Here is a 14,131-nt window from a genome sequence, read left to right as displayed (position 1 = left end):
GAAGCTCTCGTCTAGATTTCAGGACTGCTGTCCTCTTCTCATCCCTACCATGCTACCTGGAGTTCGTTAGTAGTCTTTGTGAAATCAGGTCCGTTCCGTCTATGCTTGAGAACCATCCCTGGACCTCACACTGTCTCTCTGTATACACATGCCTGTTCTGCTTGTTTGTGGACATTTGATGTTTCTTCCTAAATGTTTGAATTTAAAAATATCATGTATGTGGTGGGGAGAGGAAGGGAGTGGAAGATTTAAGTATCGTGCACAGTGACCCATTCTGGGGAAGTGCTTTGGACCTGTCTGGGGAATCCCGAGCTGTGCAAGCCCCCTTTCCCCCCCGCCATCCCCCCCCCCCCGCCCCTTTACTTGCCCTGCCCCAGCTTCAGAGAGGGGCCTCTGCAGTGATGGATCCTGGCTCCCTGGTCATCGGTCCTTTTCCCCATGGTAGTGTGGCTTCTCTTCATCTTCTGTGGCTCTTTGAGGCTCATGTTCCTAGGCTTCTGCCTTTTCCATTGCTGCTTGGGGCTTCCTCCTAGTCCAGCTGAGACAGAGTTCAAGTGGCATTTTCTACTTACTTCTACACCTTCTCTTCCCACCTTCTTCACCCCATTCCATGTAGACTCAGAATGGTTAGCCTTGACTGTTAAATAGGTTAGATAGATTTTCAATCTGCCAAACACAATATAGCAAGGAAAGGTTCCCACCTGTAAAGAACCTACTTTCTTTTAGTACACTGGGCAACCAAAGACTTGAGCTATTGGGGTCCTTACAGAAGCCAGTAGCCAAAGGGTGTCATTTGCTGTTAATTTGGTCTAGAAAAGTACCTCAGCTCCTCCTTCATGTCCTAGGTGTCCTCACGAGCCTGAATGCCCATTAGGCACCAGGAGATTCAAGATGTTTGAAACCAGTGCTCACTTCGGCAGCACATATACTAAAATTGGAGTGATACAGAGAAGATTAGCATGTCTGATACTAAGGATAACATGTCCAAAACTAAATTCCTGACGCATATGTTTTGCTGGGCTTTTCTTCTGGGACTCCTCCTTCCTTTCCTTCACCACCGCCACAGTCACCTCTTTCCTCTGATGACCTCACCTAAATCCTAATCTAACCAGTCTGTTTACTGTCATTTCAACCTCCCCTCTCCTTTCCAGGTGACTGTTATCTCTTCTGAGATGCGGCAGAAGCTAAAATGGCCTCGCTACTCCTGGTCTCACCACTCTCCAATAGATCTTCCATATCTCTGCCATTATTATTGTCACAAAGTATGATATGTCATATGACAAGTCCACTGCTTATAATGGGTTCCTGTTGCTCAGCTCCCTGGTATCAGCCCTGGGTTGTCCTTGCTTCTTGTGGTTTGGCTCCTCTTGGTCTTCTTGAAACTTAGATTCCTATACTTCTGCCCTTCCCATTGTGAGAGTGGAGGAGGGGCAGAGAGAGAGGGAGAGAGACACAGAATCTTAAGCAGCTTTAGGCTCTGAGCTGTTTTTTTAGCACAGAGCCCTATGGGGGGCTCAAACTAAGGAACTGCGAGATCATGACCTGAGCCGAAGTTGGATGCTTAACTGACTGAGACACCCAGGCGCCCCTTATTTTTCATTCCTGATTGCAGTTTTAAAGTTTTGTTTAAACATTAAGCTTATAACCTGTCAAGACTTTTTATATATGATGTATGATAGGAATCCAATTTCCTTATTTTCCCTATGGATAACCAATTATTAAGTAGTCTATTCTCTCCCCAGTGATTGCAGTCCCAGCCCTGTAATATATTGTTTCCATACAAGGGTGGGTCTGTTTCTTGGCTATTCATTCTACTCTATTGGTCCACTTGTCTAATTCTGTGCCTTAGTAGGTCATACTGCCTTAATTATGGTAGCTTTAAAAAAAAAAAAAAAACAACTTCCATTTGTTGTATTTGTTATCTCCTACCTTTTTTTTTCTTTGGGAGATACCGTCGTCTGTTTATATGTTGATGAGTATGATCCAGTAGGACTGGGAAGTTCTTGGCTGTTCTTGGACTTTACTTTTTCCGTATAAAACTTAAAATGGTAAGAGTTCTAACAAAGAATCCTGTTGAATTTTTATTAGCACTTCTTCGAATTAATAATATGGAAAGAACTGATGTTACAATAATTCTATCTATATTTCCCTATTCATGAACATGGTATATTTCTCCATTTATTTAGCTTTTCTGTAATGTCTTTCAGTATAGTTTTATAATTGCTCCATAAATATATGGTACATTTGTGATTAGATTTATTCCTAGATATTTGTTTTGTGGCAAATGGTATTTTTAATTTTATTTTTGTTTGCTGGCATTTAGAAATAGTTCCTTCTGTATTTTGATTTTTTATAACTGAGTATCTTGTCAAGCTTTCTAATTCTATTCTGTGTATGGATTCTTTGGAATCTATGTAGACAGTCATCTATAAATAATGAAGGATTTTACTCCATTCCAATTTTACACCTGTCATCTCTTTTTATAGCTTTATTATAGGTCCACTTCTAGTACAAATGTTTAACAAGGTGCAGTGTTTAATAGGTATTTATCATATAATGAAGATAATCAGCTGTTGCATTAACTTAAAAATTACCTCCTCTTTACTGTTTCTAAGTTTAACAGTGCATATTTCAACTATTTAGCCTGTGAATGGTTTTACTGTTAATTAGTCTCTGGGTTACATTAGCTGGCTTATAAAAGGTTGCCTCATGGTGTTAATCACTAGTGAGCATTAGGAGGAGCAAACATGTAAAAATAGCAGGTACCCTCAAGATAAGCCACACTGGCAAACATAAAGATATCAGAGGAGTTTCTGCAGATTCTCAGATGCTCCCCTAGCAAGTTTGACTCAAATCCCTGCCCCTGTCTGGCTCTTGCTACTGCCTTTTCTTTTGTTTTCTTAAAAAAATGTGTTCGTATCTGTGTATGTGTATTTCTTCTTTTAGGGATCTCTCTCCCTCTCTCAGGTATTTATAGTTGTTTTTTAAGTTTTCTTTTCCCCATAGAGTCATCGTCTTCATCCCAGCTGCTTTTTTCTATTTATTCTGTCAGTTTTTCTTATTAGATGCTTTCTTCTGGTTTCTGGTGATCCTCAGCTGCCTGCTGATTTATGAGTGGAGCCATTAAAAAGCTGATGGAAGCTTTGTGTACTTCACTAGAGCTTGTTGTAGGTTAATGCAGGTAAACCCAGGGCCTGCCGTTTGTCCTTGTAATTAGCTCTTTTCTCTTGGGCCGGTCAGCTTTCCCAGAGAAGACTCCTTCAGTCTCCCACCCTGGAGGGGATGGGCCTGGTCGCCAAATAGGGCAAATATACAAACTTCCCTTCATTCCCTGTTTCCGCAGAGTGCCCCACCCCCATGCCCTCTACCGGGAGGGGGTCAGAGTGCTGCATGCTTCCCCACAGACGTTCCCAGTCTTTGTGTTTGTATACCCACTCTCATCCCCACCTCCAGAGTTCCCTAGTGCCCACATTTCTAAGACTCTTAATGGGTTCTGCAGGGTCAATCAAGTTGCTTCACAGCTTTTCATGACTGGCTTAGAACTGAGCTTTCTTATGACTGCAAAGCCAGCTACTGCTGGTTTACCTGCTTTCCAGCTTCCCATATTTTGTGGTAGTTTTCTCCTTTCCTGTTATCTTAGGCTGTATTTGAAAAAATCTCACTAATACTGTTTTAGTAGCGTTTCAGGAGAGACTAGAACTACATACTTTTATTCAGTTTGCCATCTTTCACTGGATTTTTCCCAGATATCTGTAAATAGAAAGTTAGCACCCTGTCCTTATTGACATTTTCTTCTTCTCTTTTTGTTAATGTTTATTATTTTTGAGAGAGAGACAGAGAGCAAGCAGGGGAGGGGCAGACACACACACACACACACACACACACACACACACACACACACAGAATCTGAAGCAGGCTCCAGGCTCTGAGCTGTCAGCACAGAACCCTAACGGGAGCTCGAACCCACGAACCATGAGATCATGACCTGAGCCGAAGTCTGACACTTAATCCACTGAGCCACCCAGGAGCCCTTTATTGAAATTTTCTAAGTCTAGTGCATAGATTTGATGTTCTAAAGCTGTGGTATAGTCGACCAGAGAGCTTTCTCGTTTTTTTTCTCTCTGAATATTAGATAAATCAGTCACTTTGGCTTTCTTGTTTATTTTAGGCCTTGTTTCTAAGAAAATAAGAGCTTAGTCATTGAGTTAACAAAGCTAAGTCTCACAAGGTAGCAGTTTAAAAGTCAGTAGGCAGCAAACAAACCACTTGTTCAGCAGGTGGCCGGTGGTGCTCCCAGAACAGAACAGAGGGGCAAGGTCAGTCAGTGGGTGCTTCCCACCAGATGAGAACAAATGGTTTCCAATGTGTTAAGGTGGAGATGTCTAATATCTAATAGGCTGTTGAATATGTAATTCTGGAAGTACACAGAAGAACTTTTTGTGGAGGTAGGTTCTCACCAAACAGATTTTGCTCTAAGTTAGCCATGGTTTTCAGTGATCTGCTTTTCTCTCCACCACAACCTCCTGAGCCCAAGTCTGTAGGGTTTCAGCTGGACTTTCAAATCCGTTCCTCTCAGGTCCACCATCTCCCTATGCAGGAAAGGAGCTCATTCCTCTGCCTGAGAGTGACAGAAGGAAGAGTTTGCCAGGTGCCAGGTGGGCAGGGGGTGGGAGGACCATTCTAGGAAGGGGCATCATGTGGAAAACACAGAAGCGTGACAGAACGGGGCACTCTAATGAAATAGCATGTGAATCGACCTGCAGTCCCACTGGCCATTGGGCCACTGTGGTAGAGAGGTGCACACACAAGGGGGTGACAAGCCTGTGGATCCTCCTTATGAGTTCATTCCATGTGCTGGCAGCTCAGGTGTTAGCGGATTTTAGTGATAATATGTTACAACATTAATGAAGATAAATACACATATTTTTTATATAAAAGATTTTTAAAGATGCTGACAAATGAACCCCTATAATTTTGAGGGTAGTCTGCCCTGTATTCAAAATGTAGCCCTGTCTTATGTGATAGTTGAATTTATCATCTGTAGCCATATTTGGGTTTTTTTTCACCTATTTGTTTTTTAATTTTTTTATTTCTTAAGTAATCTCTTTGCCCAACATGGGGCTCAAACTCACAGCCCCAAGATCCAGAGTCACATGCTTTACTGACTGAGCCAGCCAGGTGCCCCTGAGGCCATATTTGAAATGAAATTTATACAAGTTGTTTACTGCTTGAATTTCAGAAGAACATTATTATAGGACCTTTTTGGGTTTGTTTTGTTTTTGTTTTTTTTTTTTACGTTAACCTGATAACATGCAGTGATTGAGGCACAAAATATATGGCCCATGGATTAGGAAATATCAATGACTTTGTGAATAAACTGAATTGATAGCACCAAGAGGGATTTCCTGTTTTCATCTAAGTCAGTGACCTTTAACCTGTTTGAATCTAGGACCCCTTAGAATATCTGAATAAAGCCATGGTCCCTCCCCCCATAAGAACTCCAGCGTACATGCCTCCTAATTTTACACAGAATTTCAGAGAATTCAGAGCCACTTGTAACCCCCTGCTCTAGGTTAAGAGTAAAAACCCAGCCACAGCCATGTGGTGAGGTACTTATCAAGGCCTCACATCTGTCATCCTCAACCAAGTTAGTCCTGCCCCGTGAGCACCTGTTTTGCTGATTAGACATATACTGAGCCCCAACTCTTCTGTCTTGCTTGCTCAGATACAGTACCTAGCAAGTTCTACAGTGCATGTGCGTAATAAGCAATTAACGACTACCCAGAGGTTCTGAGAATCTTCTTTATCTTGTTGATGTTTATGGATAGTTTTGTTCATTGATGTTAGAAACTCACTACCAAAGTCCTTCAAAGAACTGATACTAAGAGAAGTGCACTCTCTACAGAGGGCTCTTAGAGCCCAAATAAGCAATGAAGTTCCACTTACCCTGCTCCATGATGGGCTGTTTTCATGTTTTGCGTGTATAAAAAGAAAAGAGAACTTTTATAGAAGCCCTTCTAAAACTGGTTTTAACTCATTTGTATAAAAACAATCCCAAGTTAGGGGTGTATGAGACACAGGGAAATGTTTCGAGCAGAACCTTCTTATCCACAAGGAGTGATGATGAATGGAGTCAAAAAAAGAGCTTGGAGTACTCATGTTAGAAGATTAAAAATGGAAATTCAGTTTCCTCTCAGAAATGGGTCTTGCATTGTGTCACTGGGGACAATGGAAATAGAAGCCAGAAGTCATAGTTTATTTTGAGAATGTTGTAGAACATTTGTCGTCCCCTCTTAGATGCTTGTGTTACGCAGCACTGGGGACATCCTAGAACTACACTTGTGCTCTGACCTCTACTGTAGTATACCACTCGCTCTCAGGGAACACACTCTTTCCTAGCTGTTGCCATATATATATGTTCTTATTCCAATCTGATCCTCACTCCTCCCCAAAATAATCAGCATGAACAGAATGAAGCAGATGGCACAAGCCTTCTTTGGCATAGTGGCAGATCTGTATCACTCACGCAGTATTTTTAGAATCAAGGGGATTGAAAATTATGTCCTGAGATGTTTTGGGGGAAGACTTACTATCTTTCCAGGGTGACAGGTGTTGAAATATTACCGTATTTAAGACTCAAATGCCATCTGTATTTCAGGTCACAGAATATAGACTGATTATCATCAGGACCATCCCTTTGTCAGTTCTGTTAGGATTGTTGGTGGTTTGCCAGATAATAGAAAGTTAATCACGAGTCTGTTTCAAGGATGTGGCCAGAAAGCGCATCAAGTTTCAACCAAAGATTGGAATCAGCGGCAGCCAGCCCGTACTGGTCAAGTACATGGTGATGGGGGACGCTGTATTATCCACACGGTTTATTTTTTTTAAAAATAGCTAGGCTTTGATCCTCGGCCACAATGAATTTATAGTCTGTTGAGAAAGACTATTTTTATAGGAGTTTGTGATAGTATCATGAACACAGTGTAAATATTTATATTTGAAGGTCCACATTAATGAAATACACAGTTATGGTGAAAGAAACGTTAAAACCATTTGTGAATTTGAATTCATCATTCAAAAAGACTTAAAGAATGTTAATTATAGTATAATTAATTCAGTTCAACATTTGAAGGCCAGTTAGTGTTGGGCTAGGCGTATTTAACACATGGACCTAAAAACACATCAGGGATTACGAAGAGACACTCATGAAATGAGTTAAGTGTGTATAAAAATGTTTAAGTGATGTTTGTTATTGTTTGAAAGTTCCACGTGGAACAAAGTGAGGAAATGTGTGTCACATTTAAATAAAATCTGCTGTGTCTGTAAATCCCTGATTATATATCCACTGTCTTCAAAGGCCCAAGGGAAACGTAGGTAATGATGTCCATGACTGTTGGACTTTGGAATCTAGGGAAGTGGCTGGAAAGTTGATCTGGGAAAATTTTATTTAGTGCTAAAGGGCAGGCACTTTTTGTTAAGTCTAAATGGAATAAATACTACTTTTCCTTCATATTCTTGGTCTGTTGGTAAGCCATCAGTCAAAGTTGGTATCTGTTGAGGAACAAAGAATGCAGATTTTGACTTGCCAAGGTCATAGGTCTTTCTGCGTGTGTGAGCATGTTGTGTTATCCAGACTACTGGTTCCTCCCACTGTGAATAGCGGATGGTGGGTCACACAGAGGGAGAGAACGTGAGTTTTTCTACCATGGCCGTAGCTGAGTGGCTAGAACCCTGTGCCACTTGTGCAGCTGATGGCTTCTGCTCTTAATCCCAGTGTTTCATAAACAACTTCTACTTGTGTGGTATGTTTTTAGATGACTGCATATTTCAGATCCCTGTTGTTCCAGTTGGTTGTCCCCAGCAGCCCATTATATGCATCAGGTGGTATCACAAATAAGGAAACAGACTCAAGATGTAGCTGACAAGTGGACAAGCTAGAATTTGAACTGGGGAATCTTTCCACTGTATTCATAGAACAAGTGGCTGGATCTACACCAATCGCTCCCACACTTCAGGGAAACACCTGAGGGTGAATCAGCACAGTTGTGTCTGAAGGAAAGCAGAACCTTGCCTTTCTCGCTCTCAAGTGTGGAACTGACTTGTGCTGTCTCATACAGCAGCCACTGGCCACACGGGGCTGTTTACATTTAAACAAAAATTTCGGTTTCTCAGAGTCACGTTTTGAGTGTTCAGTAGCCGACATATATGAGACACTTCCGTCATCACAGAAAGTTCTCTTGGACGTACTGGTCATCTCTCAGCAAGAATGTGGAGAATGAATTTAGTGTACATGCAGGGGATTGGCGGGAGAGAGAGAGAGAGCAAATCCCTCCACCACACCGGCTCTCCTCCTGAGGGACTGGCACTAATTTGAGTTCAGCCGTCATGAGAACAAGGAAAAGATGAATTTCAAACTTCATATTATGTTTACATTTTAATCTTTTTTGATAGCCTTGGAACACAGAAATTTCAAATGAATGAGGACATTTAATGGTGATGATAAATTCTATGCCTCTTATAGCTGGGCCAGTATTGCAGCCAGACTTTGGCTGGATGAGAAGTGGGACACGTCATGAGACCTGGCAGCAAAAACTCGGCCACGCAGGATGGCATTCCTGGAAGGAATCATTTTGTCTGTGGCCACGCTCGTTGGGGATGCGTCAGAGTAGGGCCTCAGGCATGAGCTGCAGTACTGTGCGGGAACAAGGAGTTGGGGAAGAGGGGCTCAGTTCAAGTCACACTTGGTGACAGAGGAACAAGGTGTGTGCGTGCTGCCATCAGAAGGAAGTTTTGGTGCCAAGATGCTGGCTGAGAGCGCCCGCGTCCCCAGTTTTGGATCAGCGCTGAAGCTTCGGCTCAAAGCCTGCGTGTCAGCTCTGAGGGTTCCGAGCAGGCGGGGCACAGGGGGAGGGCTCTCTGCCTGGTGCTGGCTCCTGCCGAGCTCTGAGCAGTGTCTGCAAACATCCGAGCTAGCTGATGAGGGACACAAGAAGTCTGCTCTAGGTTTTGTCCGCTGGAAAAGGAGTATCTCTCTTTCTGTGTATGTGTGCTGTGAGCTGGTAGGTTTAAAGATGCTTAGACTGTTGTTATAATAAATTTGACCTAGCTAGACTCCAGCCTTCTTACCTGAAAGTAACTGTGAAAAGGTAAGTTAAAACTTTTAACAACAAGGAGCATCTCTAAAGACTGGGCAATAAATGAATGCATGCAGGAAACGGGCCCTTGAGGACCTGCTGTGATTGGTCACTTTGCTGCAGGTGCCCTGCTTACTTGGCAAAGCTCAGAAAAGACTGGCCTGCATACAAGCTACTCCAGTGTGTTTAATGTAAACATATAGTACTTTTTTTTTTTTTTTAAGTATGGCAACTGAAAGGTTAGCATCCACTTGCCTGAGAATTACTCTCTCTAGAAAAGCACAGGATTCTAGGTAGCCAGGGTTTTTTCTGCATTGTTCATGACTGCCGGAGACTCTTAAGGCTCCTCAAATGGTGGCGCATTGGTAGAAGAGGAGCATGGATTTGGGTGACTTTGCCTGGGTTGGAAGGTTGGTTTGAGACAGGTTGAGGCATCAGGCCCACCTTCTAGAAGTGGCCTTACTAACGAGTAGTTGGCCCTCCAGAGTGGGGCTGGGGAATGAGGAAAGGCCCCCAGAAACAAAAGGGGAAGAGATCAGTAGAACAGTTTACAAGAGGATGCTACCTACACCTCTGACTGCAGCCTGAGCCATCATTTTTGTTTCCGTGGGAATATTCTGTCTCCCCTCCAAAGGCACATGAGTGAACTAAACTGGTTTTATTCACATTTTGTTTACATCACGCTGTTGAGATCTTCAGCATGGTAATCTTATAAACAAATTAACTTGGATGTATACAAATTATTTCATCTCCTCCCCTGGAAGTTTAAACAGGTGTGATAAACAACGTATGTTATGCTAACCATGGGTGAAGACAGCCCAAGGTTTGAATAAGCAGAGATGACTTTCATTTCTGTACCGATAAAACACTCTAACACATGGGGGAGATTTTTGTTTTTTTTTCCTTTGAATTGGTTGGCTGAGCCTCACACTGACCTGAAGTCATGATCTGAAGTAGGTAACACACACCTTAGTTGATGGAAAGAGCTGTCTCTGTCAAAAGGAAAGTGTGCTTCACCTACCATCAGAACACTGTGTGCTTGCCTCCTCGCCACTTGGGAGGATTTATGTGCAGAAGGACCTCCCGAAGCACATGAGGGAGGACAGAGACTCGGGTGCTGCATTGGAGCCATTGAAAGTAATATGTGGATTCTGGGTAGTCGATGCTGAGCTGGGAGGAGAGGAAGAGCACTCTTGTCCAATACAAGCTAATACAAGAACACTGTTGTTCTCTCCACAGACAGTCTGGCGATCCAGAACATGCCCCAGCTCTGGTGATGCTCCTGGAACCTCATCTGTGCCTCCGACATTCTCCCAGCCTGAGACTGCATCTATAAATTGGGATGTGGGAAAGCAGGAAGCAAAGCTCATGGTAACTGAGAGGCCCATGTCTGGGTAGAACCAGGCCCAGGACCACGACGCTGCCTCTCCCCTGGTCTGGAGTTCAGGCTGCCGTGGCTCTGCTCATGTGCTCAGCACCATCCTTCCATTTGTGCTTAAATGGCACAGCATTTGGTCAGCGCATCTGAAAAGGAAGGTGTGAGAAGTAAAGCCCATGGCCACCTATCCCTGCCAATTATGTGGCAAGACGTTCCTCACCCTGGAGAAGTTCACTATCCACAATTATTCCCACTCCAGGGAGCGACCTTACAAGTGCTTGCAGCCAGACTGTGGCAAAGCCTTCATTTCCAGATATAAATTAATGAGGTGAGAGGCTCTAGAAAAGGTATGTACTTTGACACATACCTTTAAGTGGCTTTGCTAGCCCTCTGACCAGAGACCGCAAGGGAAAATGGATGCAGAATGTGGATGCACAGTAGCCTTGCACACTGCAGGGCTTAATGCGGTTTTCTGTGACAGTTTTGCATGTAGTGTCAGTTCGTTCATTCAGCAAGCATTTCCTGTGGTCCTACAATATGCCAGGCATAAAAACACAAAGATGAAAAGACCCGTGCTGGGGAGATAGTCATGCAAACACAATTAAAATGCAGTGCAGGTGCTTTGACAGAGGTGTGCAGGTGGAGGAAGCTGTTCTCCGCTGCTCGATGAGGAGCGTCGGTAGGGCTTCTCAGAAAGACACAGCCATATGCTGGACCAGGAGGCGGACAGAGATGAGGTTCTGGGGAAGCCCGAAGCCTTGGCCTTAAAGCGCACAAGTCTAAAGGGTAGTGGTGGAGGAGGAACAGGTGAGGCTCAAAGTGGAGGCAAAAAAGGAAAGCAGCTCATAACTGGCCTTAGCCTCTGTCCTGAAGGGTCTGTTTATTGTAATGAGTCTGAGCAGTGGAAAAGGTGGTTTTGATCAGGGTGTTAGAGGACTCTGGTAGTAATTCGGAGGCAAGAGAAGAGGCAAGTAGACTGAGGGGGGAGGTGTGAAGTAATAGTCCAGTATGAAATACGGAGCGTGTGTTCGCGTCCTGACAGTAAGGATGGAGGGGAGGGAACATCTCCCAAGTGCCAGCTTTCGGAGCAGTTTCTCAACTTGCGAGGAGTTTGTCCAACCTCCCAAGTGGAATTCTGTTGGGAATACAGGTGTTGAGTATGTGCATTTAATCAGATTTTCAAAGGCATCCATGATACACCAAAGGATAAAAACCGTTATTAAAAAAAAAAAAGTATATTTAGTCTGAATTATTTTTTGAATGCCTATTAGGTCCTCACTTCTGCAAGGGAAATGAATATACAAGTTGAAGCTTCTCCCTCTAAAGGATTTTCACATCCTAGAAAAGATAAAATACACACACACACACACACACACACACACACACACAAAGTTGCTAAATTGCACAGTAGTCTTGAGAACTGTTGAGAACAAAGGCCACGTGTGCTATGGATGTGGTCCACACGCAGAATCCGCGCTGTTGTGTGCATCTTTTGACACCTGGTTAAGGGAAACTTATTTGCCTTTCATCTCCATGAAATGAACATTAGAGCTTCAACTTTCAGACTACTCACCTATAAATGCACAGGCGAGAGTCGAAATTTGGCAAGAGAGGATGTCCATCTGAGTGGCATTAACATGGACCACAACATTATTAAATCTTGGAGTGCCCTTGAAGAGAGGCACCTGAAAGTTTTAAAAAGATCTACATTATGCTCCTGGCCCCTCAGTATACCACTGTCATAATGTAATAGAATCGGGTTTAAAATAAGCCTATAAACGCTTAGGTATTTTAAAACTCAAATGGGTTCTGTACACAGGCCAGTCTTTAGTTGCCAGAAATATGTAAGTACCGAGTGCCTATTGTGTGCATCAATTTTGTTGCAAAACAGGAGGGCTTTGCAACAAAATTGATGCACACAATAGGCATCATCATAAGCTTGTTTTGCAACAAGCTTCTTATGTGTGCACAGTGATTGTTCTTACCCAAACACTGAAAGCAGCATTTGCTGCAGTTAAAACCCACAGCGATGATCTTAGGCTGTGAATAAAGATCAAAACACATACAGGAGGTAAATATTTGAAAAAGACTGGAGCTAACGGATTATTGGAATGACAGGAATTAGGTGGGATTACTGTGGTAAACCGCGCTGAGGAAGTTGCCTTAAGCAATATTTAGGAGGTGGTCGTTTCAAGCAAGGGAAACAGCTTGCTGGGCGAAGGGGGCAAAGTGCAGCCAAAACGGGAAGCAATGGGCTTTATGCAAGAACCGCCCGCCCTGCATGGCCCCCCGCACCTCACACCTCTCTGGCCTGAAGGAGAGTAAAGTGGCAAGATGAGGGGACGCTTTAGGTTTTGTGGTTTTCGTTTTTACGGTGGGGGTAGCATTCCATCCCATTTCCCACAGCTTCAACATAAGCTCTGTTTTAGAAGCAGAGGTTGGAGAAAAGAACTTGCTTAAGTAGAAAAGAGAACGTGGGTCCCAGTACAGCAAACGGGGAAGCAGGTGGAAACAGCAAAAGGCAAGAAGAAAAGAGGATTCGGCAAGGCCGGTCAGAATTCCTGGTGGGAAGTCTTACTGTAAGCAGTTACACTTGGTGCTGCCTGTAGCACAGACTGAAACTGATGGTGTCGTGGACTGTGAGGCAAGACGAGAAGTTGAGGGAAGGAAACCACTTGTTGAAGTAATTTCAGCTATAAGATGATCGTGTTCTAGATTGGGACTATTGCATGAGTGAGTAAGGGATCAATTAAAAGGGGAAGGGCTGGATACCAGGCAAAGGAAAGAGTCAAAAAAATCAGAGGAATGGCAGCTGGTAAAATGTGAAAAGTGGGATTGTTGCTCAAGTAGGGTTTTGTCAACCTGTGCCTTTCTCACAGGTAGTCAGGAGTAGGACAGTCCAGAGTCGTTAACTTGGCACTGACCTACCCATGGGTGACAAATCTAATCCGATCAAAGTCCTCCACAAAGAATAAAAGGGAGACAGGCAAGAAAGAAGAGCCAGGGCAGAGCTCAGGGGGTCCTGTTCACTAGTACTAGGCCACATTGAAAACTGTTTAAATGCCAAGTTTGCCAACAGTTCCCCCTCACATCTATTGCTGATGATGTGTCCGTGGATATCTTGTGTAAGAATGGGGTATAAGCCTTGTATAACTTGGCTTGCAAAACCCTTTCTGCAGTCTGTTTCAATACATGCAGAACTTGGCGACACAAACTTGGGGACACACCTTCTGCATGTCCCAGGTGCCTGTCGCATTGGCTCCTGTCTCTCCACAACTGTCTGTACCATTATACGTATCCCTGTGTATGCTGAGCTCTGGTGTCCTGGAGGGAAGGGGCAGAAGGAACTTCCTTTTCCTTCTATCCCCTGCACTTAGTTGGCTTTTTGTTTTTAAAGGAGAAAGGGAGGTGACCTAAGGTTTTGCTTTATTTTTAAGAAAATGACAATGAGACTCAAATCATCTTTATGTTTTTGAACTGGCTTCCCAACAGCGGCTACTATAGACCCCTTACCAATTCTAGAAAAGGATCAGGAGTGGACAATGTAGGTTAGGAGGTTGGGTGAAAGGTATGATGAGTATACTTTTGACTTCAACATATGGTCTTTAAAGAAATTCTT

The 14,131-nt window shown here is 43.4% G+C and overlaps 1 protein-coding gene, 1 long non-coding RNA gene and 1 other non-coding gene across 18 annotated transcripts in view; 2 read left to right on the top strand and 1 right to left on the bottom strand.

Moving 5' to 3' along the window:
- PLAGL1 (PLAG1 like zinc finger 1) overlaps nucleotides 1-14,131 on the top strand; it is a 111,762-nt gene that overhangs the window by 93,933 nt on the left and 3,698 nt on the right. For 11 of the 16 annotated variants that reach the window (XM_058735531.1, XM_058735534.1, XM_058735533.1 and 8 more), the window contains one exon: nucleotides 10,374-10,840. In XM_058735531.1, the coding sequence (XP_058591514.1) occupies nucleotides 10,689-10,840 (152 nt within the window). In that variant the 5' untranslated portion in view covers nucleotides 10,374-10,688. Of the gene's footprint in view, nucleotides 1-10,373; nucleotides 10,841-14,131 lie in introns of those variants that run through there. The other 5 variants (XM_058735535.1, XM_058735537.1, XM_058735536.1 and 2 more) reach the window with 2 other exon arrangements.
- Nucleotides 905-1,013, top strand: LOC131515597 (U6 spliceosomal RNA). The gene has a single exon (XR_009263655.1). It is a non-coding gene; the product is annotated as a U6 spliceosomal RNA (small nuclear RNA).
- On the bottom strand, nucleotides 11,368-12,193 carry LOC131514991 (uncharacterized). Its single transcript, XR_009263376.1, has 2 exons — nucleotides 12,086-12,193; nucleotides 11,368-11,647 (listed from the first exon to the last, which is right to left on the bottom strand). It is a non-coding gene; the product is annotated as an uncharacterized LOC131514991 (long non-coding RNA).

This window comes from Neofelis nebulosa, chromosome 6 (genome assembly GCF_028018385.1).
Source record: "Neofelis nebulosa isolate mNeoNeb1 chromosome 6, mNeoNeb1.pri, whole genome shotgun sequence".
NCBI classification, from domain to species: Eukaryota; Metazoa; Chordata; class Mammalia; order Carnivora; family Felidae; genus Neofelis; species Neofelis nebulosa.
Note: the sequence above shows the minus strand (reverse complement) of the source record. Positions and strands in the feature narration are given on the sequence as shown.